The sequence below is a fragment of the Rhinatrema bivittatum genome, chromosome 9, assembly GCF_901001135.1.
Source record: "Rhinatrema bivittatum chromosome 9, aRhiBiv1.1, whole genome shotgun sequence".
NCBI lineage: Eukaryota > Metazoa > Chordata > Amphibia > Gymnophiona > Rhinatrematidae > Rhinatrema > Rhinatrema bivittatum.
Window position 1 is genome coordinate 40,253,660 of NC_042623.1, and position 20,219 is coordinate 40,273,878.

The 20,219-nt window shown below is 44.0% G+C and overlaps 1 protein-coding gene across 3 annotated transcripts in view; it reads right to left on the reverse strand.

Moving 5' to 3' along the window:
• RSBN1L (round spermatid basic protein 1 like) overlaps positions 1 to 20,219 on the reverse strand; it is a 124,069-nt gene that overhangs the window by 39,035 nt on the left and 64,815 nt on the right. For all 3 annotated transcript variants that reach the window (XM_029615044.1, XM_029615043.1, XM_029615045.1), the window contains exon 3: positions 6,012 to 6,661. In XM_029615044.1, coding sequence (XP_029470904.1) covers positions 6,012 to 6,661 — 650 coding nt within the window. The remainder of the gene's footprint in view (positions 1 to 6,011; positions 6,662 to 20,219) is intronic.

Sequence of the window (20,219 nt, forward strand, 5' to 3'; positions counted from 1 at the left end):
TCCAGACCAGCACATACTGAAATGTCCAAAATTCCTTCATGCACCTGTAAACAGTGACTTAGAAAATTCAGCTACTTCTGAATCAAAAATCCCCTCATGGGGGTCACATATTGGCCTTTTAGACCTTTGTGATCTACATCAAAGATTCTCCGATCTCTTCCCCCCAAACTTCGAAATGGGGCTTAGGCTAGGAAGGGTATGAGATACTACAATACTGACACTCAGCCTCTGGCTTTGGCACCACATGGCTGTTTTGGGCCTTCGGTGTAGCTGGTCTGTACCAACCAACTTTTGAAATGGTCAAATACAGATAATTACTTAAATTTTATAAAGGTTTTATGCCTCTTCCTGACAACAAAATTCCATTTTTCTGAGAGACAGAAGAAAGGCCTCAGTATAATAAAATAATGACAGACACGTAACACTTTTTTTTTTTTTTTTTTAAAACCTCAGTTCCTGAAAAGTTAAGAATAAATAAAATGAATGGGTGGACCCACACGTTCCTCCTCCTTTCCTCCCTCCTACTACGTTTGTGAAGCAGGACCACAAACGCCCTTCTCCAGTCCTGTAGGACTACTCCTGTCTCCAAGGATCTATTGAACAGGTTGGAGCACCCTTAGTATCCTGGGCTGTATATCATCTGGACCCATGGCCTTGTCCATTTTTCAGTTTTCCTAGCTGCACCCAAACACTCTCTTCTGTAAATGGAGATGTATCTACCACACTCTCATCCATACTCTTGCCAACCAGCAACGATCCTTCTCCAATACATCACGTTGGGCCTAGTGTATGGGCAATCAAGACATTTGTAATAAACAATGTCTTCCTTAGTGAAAATTAAAATGAAGAATGTAATATTGTTGCTAGATCAGCATCTTTCTCCATACCTTGCTCCTTGTCTCCTTTCAATCTTATAATGCTACCTCGGGCCTCTCATTTCCCTCGCCCAGAGTTGGAAAATCCAATCGAAGGACCACTCATGGGGTCTGAAGGCATGGCTCAGTTTGTCCGCTGCCACGTTCTCCGTCCCGGCCAGGTACATGGCCTTGAGCACCATCCCAATGAACAGGGCCCATGACCAGATCTGGACCACTTCCTGAGACAGGAGGTATGAACCTCCCTGCTTGCTGACATACCACACAATCATGGAGGTTCTGCATGGCCTAGCATCAAGGTCCACTGGGCTCTGTGCATGTGTAATTGTGCCAAGGGAGTGACATGGACGGTTGCAGATATATGGCCTAACAGCCTCAACCTGTGCCAGGCTGACATCTGCTGGCATTGCTGAATCTGTGCCACGATGGTCATCAAACTGACGGTCCTTTGACGCAGCAGGAAGGCCTTGGCCCAAGCCATGTTTAGCAGGGCTCCTATAAAATCAAATTGAGGTGATGGGCAGAGATGGGATTTCAGGTAGTTGATGACGAACCCTAGCGACTAACACCGGACGGTCAAGCATATGGACCTCACGGCCCCTGCATGAGATATGCTCTTGACCAGTCAATCACCCAGATAAGGGAAAATATGCACCCCCACCCTGCGCAGGTGTGCCGCCATCATGGCCAGGCATTTTGTGAAGACTTGTGGAGCTGACACTAGCCCGAATGGCAACACCAGGTACTGGAAGTGCTGTTTTCCCACCAAAATCAGAGAGATTTCCTGTGACTGGGAAATATCTCGATGTGAGTGTAGTGTCCTTTAAATCAAGGGATCATAGCCAGCCCCTTTTTGCAAAAGGGGGAATCAAGGTGCCCAGGGAAACCATCTTGAACATTTTTTTTTTTTTTTAGAAATGTGTTCAAGGTCCTTAGGTTTAGGATGGGACGGAGTCCTCCTATACTCTTTGGAACCTGGAGTAGAATCCCTGCCCTCTTTGCCCTGGTGGGACAGGCTCGACCACTCTACATTTATATTTTACATTTATTAATCGCCTAATACTGGAACAGGTTTAAGCAATGTACAATCAGAACATGCATAAAATAGAGCAACAGAACATACATTAAAATAATAAAACGAGACCATGTATAAAATAAATAAAATACAGTAAAACTAAGTTAAATTACAAATGAGCTAATTTAAATAAGAAAGTTTTTAAAAGGCCTTTGAATGTTTTAATTCTGGCTATTAAAAGGGAAAAGAACTCCCTTAGCAGCAGTTCCTGATGCACTATCGGCCCCAAAACAGGCTCAGAGGGCAATTTGGTGGGACTCCCAATAGATTCAACTGGTACCCTTGATGGACAATGGAAAGAACCCACTGTACCAAAATTATACTGGGCCACTGGTTCCCAAAGAACCATTGCCTGCCCCCAACTGGAGGGTCCAATGTCCTGGGTACAGACGAGTGGCCTATGCTCCCTACGACCCAGTCAAAACCCATTCCTGGAGTTGATTGGGGTTTGGGGGCTCTGCTGCCTGGGATGTTCGTGGAAGCCCTGATGCTGTTGATGGGAGCAAGGGAGCGGAGGATAGTACTTCTTCCTGGCAAAAGAAAGACTTCCTCTATCCTGTTCTCACCGACCCCCTAGAAGAGGAGGGTGGGTCTGGAGAGCTGGTGGAGAGAGTTGGATGATTTAATGGTGGTCCTGGAGCTGGGCCATCGCATCCCTCACCATCTCCAAAGAGATTCTCCCTAGTACATGGCACGTCAGTGAGTCATTCTTGTATCTCTGGCCAGAGATCAGAGGCCCACAGCCATGCCATTCTGTGGGCACAGATTCCCACTGCAGAGACCCTTGATACTATTTCAGAAACATTGTAGGTTGCTCTGACCTCCTGTTTCTGTACTCTTGGCCCTTATACACCAACGACATGAGCGTGTTCTGCTGCTGTTGAGCAGCTGCTCAGCCACCTCCTGCACCTGCTTCTAGAAGTCCCGCGAGTACTGGCTCATGAAGAGCTGATAGGAAGCAATGAGCATGGCCCCCTGAAACACTTTCCTCCCAAGAGCATCCATCACTCTGTGGTCCTTCCCTGGGGGCACTGAGGAATGGGTCCGAGAATGCTTGGCTCTCTTGAGAGCGGATTCAACTACCGACTTAGTGAGGAAACTGACACTAATCAAATCCAGCAGCCTTCTGGACAAGGTAGACCCAGTCAGATTTCTTGTTAATGGGAGTTTCTGTGAAGGGGGTGTCCCCATTTCCTCAGCAGCAGTTCCTTAAGGATATCATGTACTGGGACCACCATGATCTCCTTAGAAGGCTCCCCAGCATTTTGTGCCTGGCATCCTTCTTCATCAGCAACTGAAATAGGATGGCTTCCTCATCACCCTCACAAACCCTGCAAAGGTTAAGTCCTTAGGCGGAGACTTCCTACACTCTTCTAAGAAGGGTCTGATGGGAGACCCTTTGAGCCCTTAGAGGACTCTGAGGTATTATCTCCCCAGGGATCATACAGATCCTCATCTTACTGTAAGCCACAGGGGATGGGGTCCTAGGTGCTCAGCCTTTCTCCAAAAGTGCAGGTACCGGCAAAACTGGATAGGGCGGGGCCTCAGCATCTCTGCTGGCCTCGGTGGAGCTTCCTCCTCGGAGGAACCGGCAACTACCACCGTATTTGGCAGGGGGAGGTCTTACTGCCACAATGGGCACAGATTATATCCCGGTAACTGATGCCAGCTGGGACAGTAACACAACGATGAGCACATTGAGCTTCTCCAGCAGTGGTTCTAGGACGAATGATACCAGCTCCAGTGCCTTCGGTGCCACAGGAGCAATGCCCTGCTGCACCCGTTTCACCATGAGCTGGACACTCTGCTCCAGCTCCTCCTCAATCGTTGCTGATGCCAACATCGACTGGGAGGAAGGAGGGGTGGCCAGATCCTCTTCGTGGACCCCCAGCATCGATGTAGGAAGGGCGCTTCTTGCCATAGGGTCACTTCGGGGGCATTACGATTGGAGCCCTTGCATCCCCATGCCGAGCACCATGCATCAACAGACCAGGGCAGATACTTCTTCGGCCTCCCTCTATGCTCGGCCCAGTCATTCCCCATGCAGAGGCCAATGATGAGGAACCAGATATCATCGGCCTGGAGGACATAGACTGTGGTCAGCTTCCAGTGCCCCTATCTGCCGACAGCAGCGATGGAACAGACTGCCCTGCTGATGTTGATGGCGTGGTGTCCCATCCATGCAGCTCTGAGGTCTATTGATGCTGATGCCTCTGTTTTCTTTAATCCAAAGAGCTGTTCCATCTTGTTGCGCCGAAGACGATGTCCTTCGGGGTCATTTGTGCACATGAGTGGCAACCCCAGACATCTTGTGATGCCCCAGGCAGAGGACACGAGGGTCCATAATGAAAATGGTCCTCGGGAATTGAGAACATCGTCAAAAACTGAAGTGTGACCATGACAGGACGAAATAAAAGGGACACAAAATAAAAAACTGATAGCAGCGGGCAAGGCCAGTGGGCACTGAGACACTGCCATTGTGGGAGAAATCGACCAGAAGCATCAAAAACCGTAACTATGAACACTAAGGGAAAGCACCAAGAGGGACCAGCATTGAACACCACAAAGAAAAAAACCGTGAAAATAGAGTAAAGAAGTTTTCCCAAAAGACCAAAAAGCCAAAGTGAACTCACTCACATTGCAATGCTTAAAGCTCTGTAGAAAGAGAGACTGGAGAGGGACCCCCCTCGTGGACATGTGGTATAGGGCATACTGGGCATGCTTAGTGTGCCAAGTCAAAGTTCTAGAAACTTTGACATAAGTTTTCCACGTCGGGGCTCCATCTGATGATGTCACCCAGGTGTAAGGACTTTGATTCTCCTGCTTGTCCTTGGAGAAATACACATACAAGAAATAGTAAAATATGGTATATCTAACTGTAAAGAATTTGGGATACATGCAGCTGGTGGGAGGGCAATACTACAAGTTGGCCTTCAGAACTGGGTAGATATATTTTTAAACCATCTCATTCCTTCGCCCCCAGATGAAACAAAAAAAAGCAAAACAAAAAACCTCAATTGGCTTCAAGGACAATTCTTTGCCATACAAAGTGGAATCAAGAGCAGAAATCTTTGTGTTTACTTAAAGCTTTACTGTTATCTTATCAAGAGAGTCATTCACATTCTTGCAAACAAATGAATGAGGTTTTGCCTTAGCTTTAATTAAAGCTTCAGCCAAGTACAAAACAGGCATAAAAGTCTTACTGGATAATAAACACCACATAAAATCTTTTTGATTAATTGTAATGAAAGGCAATTCATCAAATCAAATAAAATAAAAGTAAAGGATTCTGACCTATGTCCTGAATTACTTTAAGATAAAGCAAAAGTGCCTTCTGTACTTGGGAAGTGTGCTGACATCCTTTAGACATGTATTACCAGCCTATCAACCCGCTTTTTTCTTTTTTTGACCCAGTAGTTTCCTCCTGCTCATTCATTCATAACTATCCAGAGATTTATTTTATATTCCTTCCTAACTCACTTAGTGTCCAATAATCACAGTGACATACCTCAGCTGGGAACCATATACTAGGACGACTCCTGGAGCCCTGCAATCATGTATCCCATATCTGAGCACTAGGGGTCATCACTGTGGAATGACTCCTCCCTCTGTTACCAAGGACTGTGAAGGTTGTCTCAGCAGTATCCCCAGCCCATACCCTCTTCATGGCATTGCACTGCACTGACACTGGTCCACCACTCTCATCCCGTATTTTACATAGTTGTAAATGTAGATTCCATTGTATTAGTCTGAACTCTATTGTGGTAGGAAGGCACTAGTATTTTTCTGCATTGCTGTGGCCATGTCACCACTGGCTTATGACCCAGGGCCATTGTCAAGTGTTGGAGGATCGTGGCATAGTTACATTATGCTGATATAATAGCTGATTATTAAAATTCCTTACATTTCTTTAATCAAAACATAACTGTGGGACTTGCACCCAACTCTCATCTTCTGTGTTGTACATTTCTACACATGCACCTTCAATACTCTGCTCACAAAACACATTAGCATTTCTTTAGCAAGTAAACAGGAAAGTTGTGCACATGCATATCTCTTACCTGAGCATGAAAGTTTGACATAGTTGTTGTCTCTATATCTTTCTTTCCCAAAATCTCCATTTTCACTGGTGAATTTGGAAAATTAAAGGAAAAGTAGTCTAAGAAGTCAGGTAAGTAAGTAGCTGCCCCATGAACAATACCCATTACATAATAAGCCGCAGAGTTTTCATGTTCACTAAACGCCAGGTCCACAAACTCCTCGGCAAACCTCTCCATCTCCACAGGAGACAAGTGGGAGAGTTCATTGCTGTAGGCGTGGAGAACGGATGCACCTCCATTGGGCTGGTGCTCAATGTGAATGAGCCGTTTGAACTCCAACATCTCCAACCGCTTCAGTTTATTTTGAACCCGTGGCTCCTTTAACGAGACAAATGGAAACTCACTATTCTCTAGTACCTTGGTCTCAACATATTCGCTCTTCTTGGGATCTGCACCCTTTCCAAAGATATCTTTAAGATTATCAGCTGCAATCCCTTTGGCTTCTTGATCCTTTGTGTCAGAAACCAATCCTGAGCAGATAGTCTGAATACATTTGCTGTACATTTTTGGGTGCTTTCTTTTTTCACCTTCTTTGTGTTTCTTTTTCTTCTTTTTCTTCACTTTTTTAATCTGTAATTCTTCAGCATTTGCTTTTGGCTTTTCATTCCCACCTGATAAATAAAGAGAAGATTTTTGAATCCCCTAACTTTAAGTGCAGCTTAAAAAACAAACAAAAACCCTACAAACTTATGGGTATTGTTATGCTTAAACAGCTCGACAAATCTTGTGCACTGTACCACAGTAGAAGTCATTTCCAATGGATAAGTTGGGCCCCAATAGTGAGTTAGGAAAGATCTGGAAGTGGGTTAGGAGACCATAAACCACCATAATGATGCTTAAGAAGAAACATCACACTGCACAGCCACCAGCCCACAGGTAGCTATACCAAAGATCATGGCACACGCAGCATTAAAACTGGAAAATGATGAACTGAATGGATTTTTCTTTTGTGGCAAGGCCCTTGATTTTCTTAGCATGTCCATTCTGAACAGAGAAAACGCAACAGCAGTGATTATAAGGAAATTCTGAACCATGATTTATTTTTTTTTTTTGTCAGGGAGGCGAGGGTGATCAAGCACGAAGTAATCCTGGTATGCAACCTCAGATTCCCTCTACCGATGACAATGTGACTGAGTAAGTTATGCTCTCTTCCTGTGTCTCCATTTACTTATACATAATGGAACAGTTTTTGGTCCCCTCCCCAGCTCCACTCCATGGAGAACTATAAACACAGATTTGACCACTATTTTTCAGTTGTAGGTGGCCAAAACACACTAAAGACTCAAGCGGTTGTCTGCCACATGTCAAGTTAAAATGTGGAGCTATCCAGTTATCCTGCTCAGGTATTTTCAGGTCTAATATATGTTAAAACTTTAGGTTTTTCTTTCAAGTGCACCCGTCCACCTTTTAAGAGTTGCATTAGTGAAATGCAGGACTAAAATCGCTTTTACCATCTATTTTTTCCTGTAAACATACTCCAAATTCTCAAGCCACATACAAAACAACTTGTGAATCAATGCATGAGAAATCTGTTCAGACTATTGGCAAAGGGATGGCTGACCAAATGGATGCTCACATTTGACTAGCTAGGTTTGACAAGTAAATAAAAAAAAAACAATATTCTTAGAAAATAAAATAAATGCCAACTGCGCTTTGCTAAAGGCTGACAGGAGAGTTCACTCAATATTCATTGCAAGAAAGATAACAACCAGATAATTAAAACTCAAGAACAGCCTGCACAAATTGACCAAAATGAAAAGCGATATTCATATAATAGAGAGAGAGAGGGGGAGAGGGAGGGAGAGAGAGAGAGAGGGAGAGAGAATGAATGAATATATACAAAATTGTTTTAGCATTTTAAAAACTGGCATGCCACATTTCTAGATCTATTGCCTCATACTGCCCATCTTCTCTCAAGAGTGCTAAAATAAGACAAAAATACAAGCAGCCCCTCCAGATTCCACTCCAGAACCTGTCAGTGGCTAGAAATGGCTCCAACTTTACTGTTCAGCTTGGAGAAGAGACGGCTGAGGGGGATATGATAGAGGTGTTTAAAATCTAGAACAGGTAAATGTGAATCAGTTATTTACTCTTTCAGATAATAGAAGGACTAGGGGGCATCCATGAAGTTAGCAAGTAGCACATTTAAAACTAATCAGAGAAAATTCTTTTTCATTCAACGTACAATTAAGCTCTGGAACTTGCTGCCAGAGGATGTGGTTAGTACAGGTAGGGCCAGATTTTAAACCTACGCGCGTGAGGTACATTTGTGCGCGCTACCCGGCGGGCACAAATGTATGCACGATTATATAACATGTGCATGCAAGGGGATGCACACTAGTGCACCTTGCGCGCGCCAAGCCCTAGGAGAGCCCTCGGAGGGAACTTTCATTCCGCCCCCCAACCTTTGTTTAATAAGTTGCGCCTGCCTCTGGGCAGGCGTATGTTGCATGCACTGGACGAGTGCCGGCACGCAATCCCCTGTCACGGCCACTGTGCCGGAGGCCTTGATCCCGCCCTGCCCCTTTCACAAAGCCCTGGGACATACGCACGTCCCAGGGCTTGCACACGTTGCCGGGCCTATGCAAAATAGGCTCGGTGAGCGTAACCCTTTGAAAATGTGGCCCTTAGTGTAGCTAGGTTTAAAAAAGTTTGGATAAGTTCTTGGAGGAGAAGTCCATTAACTGCTATTAATCAAGTTGACATAGGGAACAGCCACTGCTATTACTGGCATCAGTAGCATGTATCTACTTAGTGTTTGAATACTTGCCAGGTACTTGTAGCCTGGATTTGCCACTGTTGGAAACAGGACTGATCCAAGGGCACATTCTTTCAGTGGGAGCATTGAGAGAAGAGGATCATCTTGCTGGTGGTTGAAGAGGATCAGTAAGTATTGCTTTGGGAAATTCTAGAACTTAAAAAGTTTTGAGGAGAGATTAACTATTGGGGTGGGTATGTGTGCATGTGATGTTATAAAAAGCAAGCCAAAAGGTAGGAATAAGCTTAGTTTGTGTGTTTGTTTAAAAAAAGATAGCCAAAACACATGTAAAGGCTTAGGGGTAGATTTTATAAATTTACGCAAGCGCGTACTTTTGTTCGCGCACCAGGCGCAAGGGGGTGCACATTTGTGCAACTTGCGTGCGCCGAGCCTGGCGCGCGCTGCCTGTTCCCTCCAAAGCCGCTCCGATTTCGGAGCGGCCTCGGAGGGAACTTTCTTTCCCCCTCCCTCCCCCGCACCTTCCCCTCCCTTCCCCTACCTAACCCACCCCCCCGGCCCTATCTAAAACCCCCCCTACCTTTGTTGGCAGAAAGCAGGCGTAAATCTGCACTGGCGCGCCATCACCCGACCCGGGGGCTGGTCCGGAGGCCTCGACCATGCCCCCGGGCCGGCGCCACGCCCCGGTCCCGCCCCCCTGACACGCCCCTCCCCCGCCCCTTTTACGAAGCCCCGGGACTTGCGCGCGCCGGCGGCCTATGCAAAATAGGCGCGCGAGTGCCCTGCGCACATAAATCCGGCCGGATTTACGCGCACAGGGCTTTTAAAATCCGGCCCTTAGAGTTTGTGTGTGTTTGTCATTACGTTCATCCTATTCCTCTCCCATCCACCCCTAACTCATCCTTGGATTTATAGGCAGGTGACACTTTCACATTAAAAATCAATCAGCCTTTAATCTAAAACATAGGATTGCCCCTGGTCTTATTAAGAGTTTAATTATCCCACCACAGATCAATACCAGATTAATAGTGAATATACCAATAAATTTAAAGGACTCTTATTTACACATTCCTACTCCCTTAGCAACCTAAACTCAACAAATTAAGATGAAGACAGCAATCCAACCGCAAGAGGGAGGCCTTCTAGTCTTCTGCATTGAATATCACATGTATTATTTTTTACCCACCAGTGAGAAGTTGTGTGTATGCATCCGATGCAAAGAGTTCCAGGCACTCAGAGAACGAGTGAACTCTGGAGGCTAGAGAGGCAGACCTGGAGGAGTTGAGGCAGGCAGAGAGGTTTGTAGATGAGACCTTTAGGGACATAGTAGTTAAGTCCTAACTCCAGTCTGGCAGCCCTGGTGGAGGAAGATCTCCTGGTTGGAAAGCATCAACCTGGAGCAGAAGGAAGTGATCCTGTAGCAAGGACCTGCTCTTCAGCTAATGCACTGTCCTATCGCACTGAGATTGTGTCTCCCAGGGCTACTACTCAGGAGGAAAGGGTTAAGCCTACCATCATAGCTGGTGATTCAATTATTAGGAATGAAGGTAGCTGGGTGGCTGGTGGGCATGAGGATCATGTGGTAACATGTCTTCCTGCTACAAAAGGTGATGAACGTCACGCGTCACTTAGATAAGATTTTAGACAGTGCTGGGGAGGAGCTGGCTGTTGTGGGCACCAACGACATAGTAAAAGTGGGAGGGAAGTTAGGTTCTTAGGAAAAAAAGCTGAAATCCAGAACCTCCAGGGTAACATTCACTGAAATGCTTCCTGTTCCACGTGCAGGTTCCCAGAGGCTGGTAGAGATCCAGAGTCTCAATACGTGGATGAGACGATGGTGGAAGGCAGAGGGATTCAGTTTTGTGAGGAACTGGGGAACCTTTTGGGGACGGGGGAGTCTTTATTGAAGGAACAGGCTCCACCTTAACCAGGGGGAACCAAGCTGCTGATGCAATCATTTAAAAAGGAGATAGAGCAGCATTTAAAAGGGGAATGATGACAGTAGCTCAGGAGAACATGGTTCAGAGGGAGATGTCTTTGAAGCATACTAATAAAGCAGGAGAGCTAGGGTATCCTAACAGAAGTTTCAATAAAAGCAAAAATAGTCCATGTGCCTATAGGTAAAGAATCCCCTGAGCTAAAAGATTACAAATTATCCCTCGCAACTAAAAAGCAGGCTGTTAATATAAACAAAACACACACTTTGAAATATCTGCATGCCAATGCCAGAAGTCTAAGAAGTAAAATGGGAGAGTTAAAAGTACATAGCAGTGAATGATGAGATAGACTTAACTGGCATCTCACAGACATGGCGGTAGGAGGATAACCAAAGGGATAGTATCATACTAGGGTTCAAATTATAATCGCAACTTGGTAGGGGCGGGGGGGGTGCTTTATTTCTGGGATGGCATACAGACCAACAGGATATGGATCCTGCAAGAGACTAAATGGATAGTTGAATTTTTATGGGTAAAAATCCCGAAGGAACCGGCAATGACAATCGTTTCGGTAGGGGGAAGCCTCGGTGTTCCACCGGGCACCGATGCCAGCTGGGTCAGTAGCTCACCGATCAGCACATTGAGCTTCTCCAGAAGTAGTACGAGGATGGGTGGCACTGGGTCCAATGCCATGGGACTGAAACCCTGCAGCGTCCAGTCCACTGTTAACTGGACTCGGTGCTCCAGCTCCTCCTCAAATGTTGCCAATGCCAACACCGACTGGGAGGAAGGAGGAGTGGCCAGATCCTCTTCAGACTCTTGAGATGGATTGGTGACTGGCATTAGGACCAGTGGAGACGGGACTCCTGGCATCGATGGAGGACTGGCACTTCTCGCCACAGGTCATGTCGGCAAAAGCTGGTGCATCCCCTTGCCTGGCAACGTGCATCGATGGGGGACTGGTGCCGATGCTTCTTCGGCTTCTCGCTATGCCCAGCCCGCTCTTTCCCCAGTGCTGAAGCAGATGACTAAGAACCAGACATCCTTGGCCTGGAGGAGATCGATGCTGGTTGTTCTCTGGCGCCCCTGACCACAGATGGCATCGACAAACCAACGCTCCCGCCAATGTCGATGGCTCAGTGTCCATTGGTGCCGATGCCGATAGCTCGGACTTCTTTGACCTGAAGAACTATTCCATCTTGTTGAGTTGAAGCTGATGTCCCCTTAGGGGTCATCTGGGCGCATAAGCAGCATCCCCAGACACCATGCGATGCCCCCAGGCAGAGGACACATATCTCATGTGAATCCGTGATGGAAATGGTCCTCGGGCACCGGGGGCATCACCGAAAACCAGACATAGCCATGTCGTACAAAAGAAAAGGGGCATGAACCGAAAACGGTGGCATGGCATTGATGCCCAGTGGGCACCAATGCACCGCTGCCACAGGGAATCAACTGGGAAAGGAAACATACCCGAATCACCAAAAACCCTAAATAGGAGACACTACAAGAGAGCACTGAGAGGGGCCCAGTGATAGGACGAAGAGGAAAACTCGCAAAAACCACAAGAAATTCCAATTTTCCACAAGGCCAAAAAACAGCCAGATGAGCTCACTCACACCGCAAGGCTTACAAAAGCTCCACAAAGGGAGAGACTGGAGAGGGAACCTGCATGGACGTGTGGTATACGGAATGCTGGATATGTTCGGTGTGCCTGGTCAAAGTTCTAGAAACTTTTGATATAAGTTTTCCGCATCGGGGCTCCATCTGATGAGGTTACCCATGCGTGAAGACTACTATACTGCTTGACGTCGGAGAACAAAACAGGGATAAACAGAGAAAACACTATTCCCTGCTCCAGCTCCTCCCTTCTGTCTCTGCAGCAACCAGCAGCACAGTTAGGTCAGGAGAGGGAGCAGATGCTGGGGCAGAATGGCTCTTTTCTGTTCTATTGTGTGTACTTCCTGCTCTGTCCTCTGCACTTCTACTCAGTTGCTATGTGACTAGCAGGACAAGAATCACATTTTTCACATGAAAGAGCCACAGGTTAGCCACCCCTGCCATATGCATTTACAGGTCTGCAATGAGGATCCCGCATGCTAGAAGATCAACAAGAATTCTGATGGGAAGAACAGCTAAAAGGATTCTAGAAGAAAGAAGGGGGGGTCATGGACACTTCCTAAGACGGACGTTGGTCTGCTGAAGTAACAGGTGACAATGTACACTACATGATAAACACTTGCACATAATCTTTTTTTTTTTGGTGACATCATTTTCTCTCTTTATAACTCTCATCCAATCGCAGTTCTCATGCAGCTTCCTTCCCTTTCTTTAACACTGAGAAAGGTTAACAACTTTCTCTGAAGCCAACATGGAACAATTAAAATAGCATACCTGCATTATTCCCCCTCCCCAGCAAGTCGGTGTCTAAAGATTTCTGTTTACACAGTAGAAACAAAGGCTTTTAACAAAATTAGAATCTGACCACATAGTGCTTATGTCAGGGATGGCCATCTGTGGTCCTCAAGAGCCAAACACAGGTCTGGTTTTCAGGATATTTATAATGAATATGCAGAAAATATATCAGCGGGGCTATAAATTTTGTAAATAATCTGCACATAATGGAAGCAGTGTATGCAAATCTATCTTGTGCACACTCATTCTAGATATCCTGAAACCAGACTAGTTTGTGGTTCTTGAGGACCAGAGTTGGCCACACCCTGGCTTATGCAGTCATGAAACAGAATCATTCTAAAATATTTTGGGGGGCGCACACCAGCTTCCTTCTGTTTCCTTGCACTTCCAGCTCAATGGGAACTGGGACTGGGATCTGGTGCCTTGAGCCTTCATTCATAATTAACTGGAGACCTCCTAACTCACTTAGCCCAGCCAGTCATTGCAGAGACAGTCCTTGGCGAGGGGCCATGCATCTTCCAAAGCCTTTATTTATTAATTTATGTGCCACTTAACATTTTTAAGCGATTTACAAAGACACATTCATAGATTAATTAACAAAAAGACTTCATAAATCAAAAATAAACAGTGCAAATAAAACATAAAACCATTGTCCAACTGGCTCCTAGTTATTACTGAGAGATTTGAGACCTACTAAGGACTATCTGTTAAATATATGTACTGAATGCCTTCACCAATTTTTTTTGTAAAGGTTGTTAATGGAGAAATTATTTACCTGATAATTTTGTTTTCCTTACTGTAGACAGATGGATTCAGGACCAGTGAGTTATGCTCCCCTGCCAGCAGATGAAGACTGAGCAAACTGACAAACTTTTTTTAAACCCAGTTACACTAACCTGCTGTAACCACATCCTCTGGCAATGAATTCCAGAGCTTAACTATGCGCGGAGTGAAAAATAATTTTTTTAAAATTTATATTTTACCATTTTTAAACATAATACAAACAAAACACTTTGTTCCAGAAATAGAGATATTACAAGAAATACATAGTAAGCATTCCATAATTCCATGAATATCCTCAGTAAATCTCTAACTTTTTTCACAAGAAATATGGGGGAGGAGTCAATGAAAAAGGAGCTATCATTTTCAAAAGCTTCATCAATATAAGAAGAAATAGATACATAGGAGCAGATCACACCCTTAATTCTGTATAAACCACTTAAAGATGTCCTAATAAAGGCCTACTTACTATACCTTCAGTTCAATCAGCCCGGCTAAACCAGGTGAGAGACAGAGCTCTCACATTGGCAGGACCAAAGTTATGGAACATACTCCCTGCAGATACCAGATTGGAGGCTAATTTCAAACAATTTAAAAAAGTACTGAAAACATGGCTTTTTAAGGAGGCTTATTCTAGCCAGTCTTAACACTGTTTTTAGGCCTTACTTTTACTGTTTTATGTATTTGTGTGTTGATCTTACTGTTTTAGGTATTTTTAGAGTCCTAACAGAAGCAGTGCATATTCTGGTGATAGGAGGAGGAGTGGGTACTAGTTTGACACATTTTATGACTGCTTTATGAAAATGTATTAGTTATTTTAGGCTTTTTTAGAATTGTTGAATTTTACTGAACTGATTTTCATTGTTTTTAATGTATATTATTTATTGTTGTAAACCGTTGTGATGGTTCCTGAATGACTGTATATAAAATCCAATAAATAAAATAAATAAATAAATCCAGTAAAGATCTTAATTGTACAGGTTCAAAGAACATATAATTCTTGTTTTGGTATCTTATTAAACATTCACAAGGGTATTTCAGCAAAACTTTTGCACCACAATTTATAGACTCTGTTCTCACTTCCAGGAACGTTTTCCTACTGTCTTGAGTAGATTTAATAATATCTGGAAATACCCAGACTTTATACCCATGAAATTGGGTTAACCTGTTCCTGAAAAAAAAAATTTCTTGTTCAAAGGTGAATGAGACTAGCAACGTCCCTCTAGCTGCTATTTTAGTTTCAAGAGATAGTTCCAGAATCTCTGATATATTCAGTGTACGCTGATCTTGTAATTCTATTTCACTAGAGTTTACTGGCTTCCTAGGCATAATTTCTTTAGGAATCTTAAGACATTCTGTTAAATAGGATTTAACAAGATCCAGCACAGAAGATTTAGGTACAATAGGAAAATTTAACATTCTCAAGTTCAAAAACCTTAGAAAGTTCTCAATTTTTTCAAACTTCTTCATTGATGTAGCTTCAAATTGAATTAAATTTGTTTGAATCTTCTCCATAGTGGCAGATTTTTTCTCAATACCATCCATTCTTTCTTGTTGCAAATTCGCCCCTTTTTTCAATGTCCAGACTCCGTTTGTTAGAATTCACAACCACTTGAGTAAATGCATTAATTGCCGATTCTATAGAAGCTAGAGCTCCCCACACAGCGTCCAAGGTAACAATAGCAGGTTTCTTCAATGAAAAAAACTTTTGCTGAACTTAATGTGATGGCATCTTCTAGGTTTATAACCTCGATGTTATCTCCTACCGGTACAATAAGTTTCGGGAGCACAGACTTCGATGTTCTGGGCCCTTTCGGGGCCTCCATGGACAATTCCACAGCCGACCCTGATCCCCTTTCTGCTCATGCGTGTAGTGAAGCCAGCTTTTCCACCTCTAAACCAGATGGCTTAGGGCTACCTCCAGGTTATTCGGCAGTTCAACTACACCTTCGGCCCGCAGGCCTTGCGGGGGAGGGGGGGGGTCTCCGGCGCTCCAGGACTAAGCGAGATCTCCTCAGCCAGTGAGAGGGATCTCTGCTCCTGATACTCGCTCACACCGGCCCTCGCTTCCAGCGTCAATGGTGTGGAGATATAAAAACTGCCTATTTTCTGTTGAGTCGTCTGCATGGAATCCGCTGAAAAGGTATTTTCTCTTAATTTTGCCTTTCGTTTCGTATGGGGCATTTTAAAAGCAATTTTACTTAGAAATAGTTATATAAAGGTATTGCAGTCAACAGGGCAGTCTTTCCTTGCTACCTACGTGTCGGCCATCTTGACTCCGCCCCAGACTCCTGAGTAAAAAAGAATTTATTTATTTTATTTATTTATTTTTATATACAGGTGTTCGATTTTACATATCACATCGGTTTACATTCCAACAAAAAAAATGCAGGAAATCAAGCTTTTCCTTTGTCGATACATTGAACAATAGTAAACATGGAAATTGTTAACAAGGGAGATAAAAACAAGGGAATGGTTAACACTAAGGGTTGCACGAAGGAGTGTGCCCTTTTGTCGCGCCCCTTCGGCATGCGACGCATGGCGCCTGCTGGCTTGGCGCCTTTCAACAGTCCGGCTCCAATTGCTATGACATCAGGGGAGGGGGCGGGTCTCACAATCATGGCTTTCCCCACAGTATTCTCTTCTCAGTTTCAAAGGCAGTTTTTTCAATTTTGTTTTTCTTTTCTACCTTGGATGTTAGATGTTACAAGGTGTTCAGCACTGGTGGGTAGCCCTCCCCTTCATGAGCACCTGCTGGCTTGGCACCTTTCAATGGTCCGGCTCCAATTGTTATGACGTCGGGAGAGGGGGCGGGTCTCACAATCGTGGCTTTCCCCACAGTATTCTCTTCTCAGTTTCAAAGGCAGTTTTTTCAATTTTTTTTTTCTTTCCTACCTTGGATGTTAGATGTTACAAGGTGTTCAGCATTGGTGGGTAGCCCTCCCCTTCATGAGCGCCATAATTTGTTTTAAATGAGCTACTTGCTAACTTCGTGGAGTGCCCCCTGGTCCTTTTATTATCTGAGAGAGTAAATAACTGATTTACATTAACTTGTTCAAGTCCTTTCATGTTTTTGTAGGCTTCTATCATATCCCTCCTCAGTCATCTCTTCTCCAAAGTGAACAGCCCTAACTTCTTTAGCCTTTCCTCATAAGGAAGCCATTCCATGCCTCTTATTTTAGTCACCCTTCTCTGCACTTTCTCCAGTGCAATTATATCTTGAGATGCAGTGACCAGAATTGCACACAGTATTCAAGATACGGTCTCACTATGGAGCGATACAGAGGCATTATGACATTTTCCGTTTTATTCACCATTCCCTTCCTAATAATTCCTAGCATTCTGTTTGCTTTTTTGACTGCTGCAGCACACTGAGCTGACTATTTCAATGTACTTTCCACTATGATACCTAGATCTCTTTCCTGGGAGGTAGCTCCTAATATGGAACCTAACATTGTCTATCTACAGCAAGGGTTATTTTTCTCTATACGCATCACTTTGCACTTGTCCATGTTAAATTTCATCTGCCATTTGGAAGCCCAATCTTCCAGTCTCGCAAGGTCCTCCTGCAATTCATCACAATCCGTTTGAGATTTAACTACTCTGCATAATTTTGTGTCATCTGTAAATTTGATCACCTCACTCTTCATACCCCTTTCCAGATCATTTATAAATATATTAAAAAGCACCAGTCCAAGAACAGATCTCTGAGGCACTCCACTATTTACCTTTTTCCGCTGGAAAACCATTTAATCCTACTCTCTGCTTCCTGTCTTTTAATCAGCTTGCAATCCACAAAAGGACATCGCCTCCTATCCCATGACTTTTTAGTTTTCTTAGAAGGCACTCATGTGGGACTTTGTCGAACGCCTTCTGAAAATGCAAATACAACACATCTACCGGTTCACTTTTGTCCACATATTTGCCCTTTCAAAAAAAATGTAAGCGATTTGTGAGGCAAGGCTTCCCGTAGGTAAATCCATGTTGGCTGTGTCCCATCAAACCATGTCTATCTAAATGTTTTGTGATTTTATTCTTTAACAGTTTCCACAATTTTTCCCGTCACTGAAGTCAGGTTCACCAGTCTACAGTTTCCAGGATCACTCCTGGATCCCTTTTTAAATATATGGGTTACTTTGGCCATCTTCCACTCTTCAGGTACATAGATAATTTTAATGACAGGTTACAAATTAATTGAAATAGGTCTGAAATTTCATTTTTTAGTTCTTTCAGAACCCTGGAGTGTATACTATCTGGTCTAGGTGATTTACTACTCTTCAGTTTGTCAATCAGGCCTACCACATCTTCCAGGCTCACCGTGATTTGGTTCAGTTAATCTGAATCATCACCCATAAAAACCTTCTCTGGAACGGTTAGCTCTCCAACATCCTCTTCAGTAAACACAGAAGCAAAGAAATCATTTAATCTTTCCACAATTGCCTTATCTTCTCTAAGTGCCCCTTTAACCCCTCGATCATCCAATGGTCCAACTGACTCCCTCGCAGGCTTTCTGCTTCAGATATATTTTTTAAAGTTTTTATTGTAAGTTTTTGTCTCTATGGCCAACTTCTTTTCAAATTCTCTCTTAGCCTGTCTTATCAATGTCTTAAATTTAACTTGCCAATGCTTATGCTTTATCCTATTTTCTTCTAATGGATCCCTCTTCCAATTTTTGAATGAAGATCTTTTGGCTAAAATAGCCTCTTTCACCTCAACTTTTAACCATGCCGGTAATCGTTTTGCCTTCCTTCCACCTTTCTTAATGCATGGAATACATCTGGACTGTGCTTCTAGGATGTTTTTTTTGGTTAGTTTTTTTTTTAAAACAAGGTCCATGCCTGTTGTACACTTTTTACCTTTTTAGCCGCACCTTTCAGTTTTTTCTATTTTTATTTTATAAAAGTTTCCCTTTTGAAAGTTTAGCGCTAGAGCCAATTTATTTACTGTCCCCCTTCCAGTCATTAATTGAAATTTGATATTATGATCACTATTGCCAAGTGGCCCCACCACCATTACCTCTCTCACCATATCCTGTGCTCCACTGAGAATTAAATCTAAAATTTCTCCGTTTCTTGTTTGTTCCTGAATCAATTGTTCCATAAAACTATCATTTATTCCATCCAGGAACTTTATCTATCTAGCACGTCCTGATGTTTCACTTACCCAGTCAATATTGGGATAATTGAAAATTCCCATTATTACTGTACTATCAGTTTGGTTAGCTTCTCTAATTTTTCTTAGCATTTCACTGTCCTCACTACACTCCTGCAGTGACCCCAGCCTGCCAGTATTCTCTTCAAAAGCAACTGTGGACAGACTAGTAAAAAACTTGATTAAAAACAGTTAACCATAACTGTACTCAACCAACAATAAACCCTGAACTCAAGTAAGAACATAGGTATTCCAAACTAGGGACTGGATAAGCACTTACCAGTAATCCCTTGGAATCCATATCTCCATAGGAGGACTATTGAATCAATCATTTGGCAGCTGAGGGCAAGAAGTTGAGCCCGTCTATCTACACTAAGGAAAACGAAATTATCAGGTAAGTAATTTCTCCATTTCCTAGCATGTAGACAAATGGACCCAGGACCAGTGGGATGTACCAAAGCTACTTCCAAACAGGGCGGGAGGCTGCTTGCGATCCAGTCAACACCATATGTGCAAAGGCTGCGTTCGCCCGCACATCCAGTCAACACCGCACGTGCAAAGGCTGCGTTCTCCCGCACATCGACAATAAAACCTGGAAAATGTGTGTAAGGAGGACCACGTCGTAGCTCGGCAAATGTCGACAGGAGACAACAACTTAACCTCCACCCATGATATTGCCTAAGTTCTAGTGGAATAAGCCCTATCCTGAGTAGGCAATGACTTTTCAGCATCCACATATGTGGCCGTGACCACCTCCTTAATCCAGCAAGCTATTGTAGCCCGCGAAGCTGGTTCACCCTGCTTCCTTCCACCAGGAAGGACAACAGATAATCCGACTTTCAGAAAGGTTCAGAAACCTCCAGATACAGCACGACAAGTCTTTTGACATCCAAGGAACCCAATAGGAGAGACTCCTCCGTGTTTCTGACCTTATCCAGGGACAGCAAAGAAATAGACTGATTCAAATGAAACTCAGAGACCTCCTTAGGCAAGAAGGATGGAACAGTATGCAACTGCAACGCCCCTGCAGTCACCTGAAGAAACTGCTCCTGGCAAAACAAGGCCTGCAACTTGGAAATATGACGCACAGAACATATAGCCACTAGGAACACTTTTCAGGAAAGGCTATGCAATGGTCGAAACATAGAGCCTGCTTACAAGGAAAGGCTT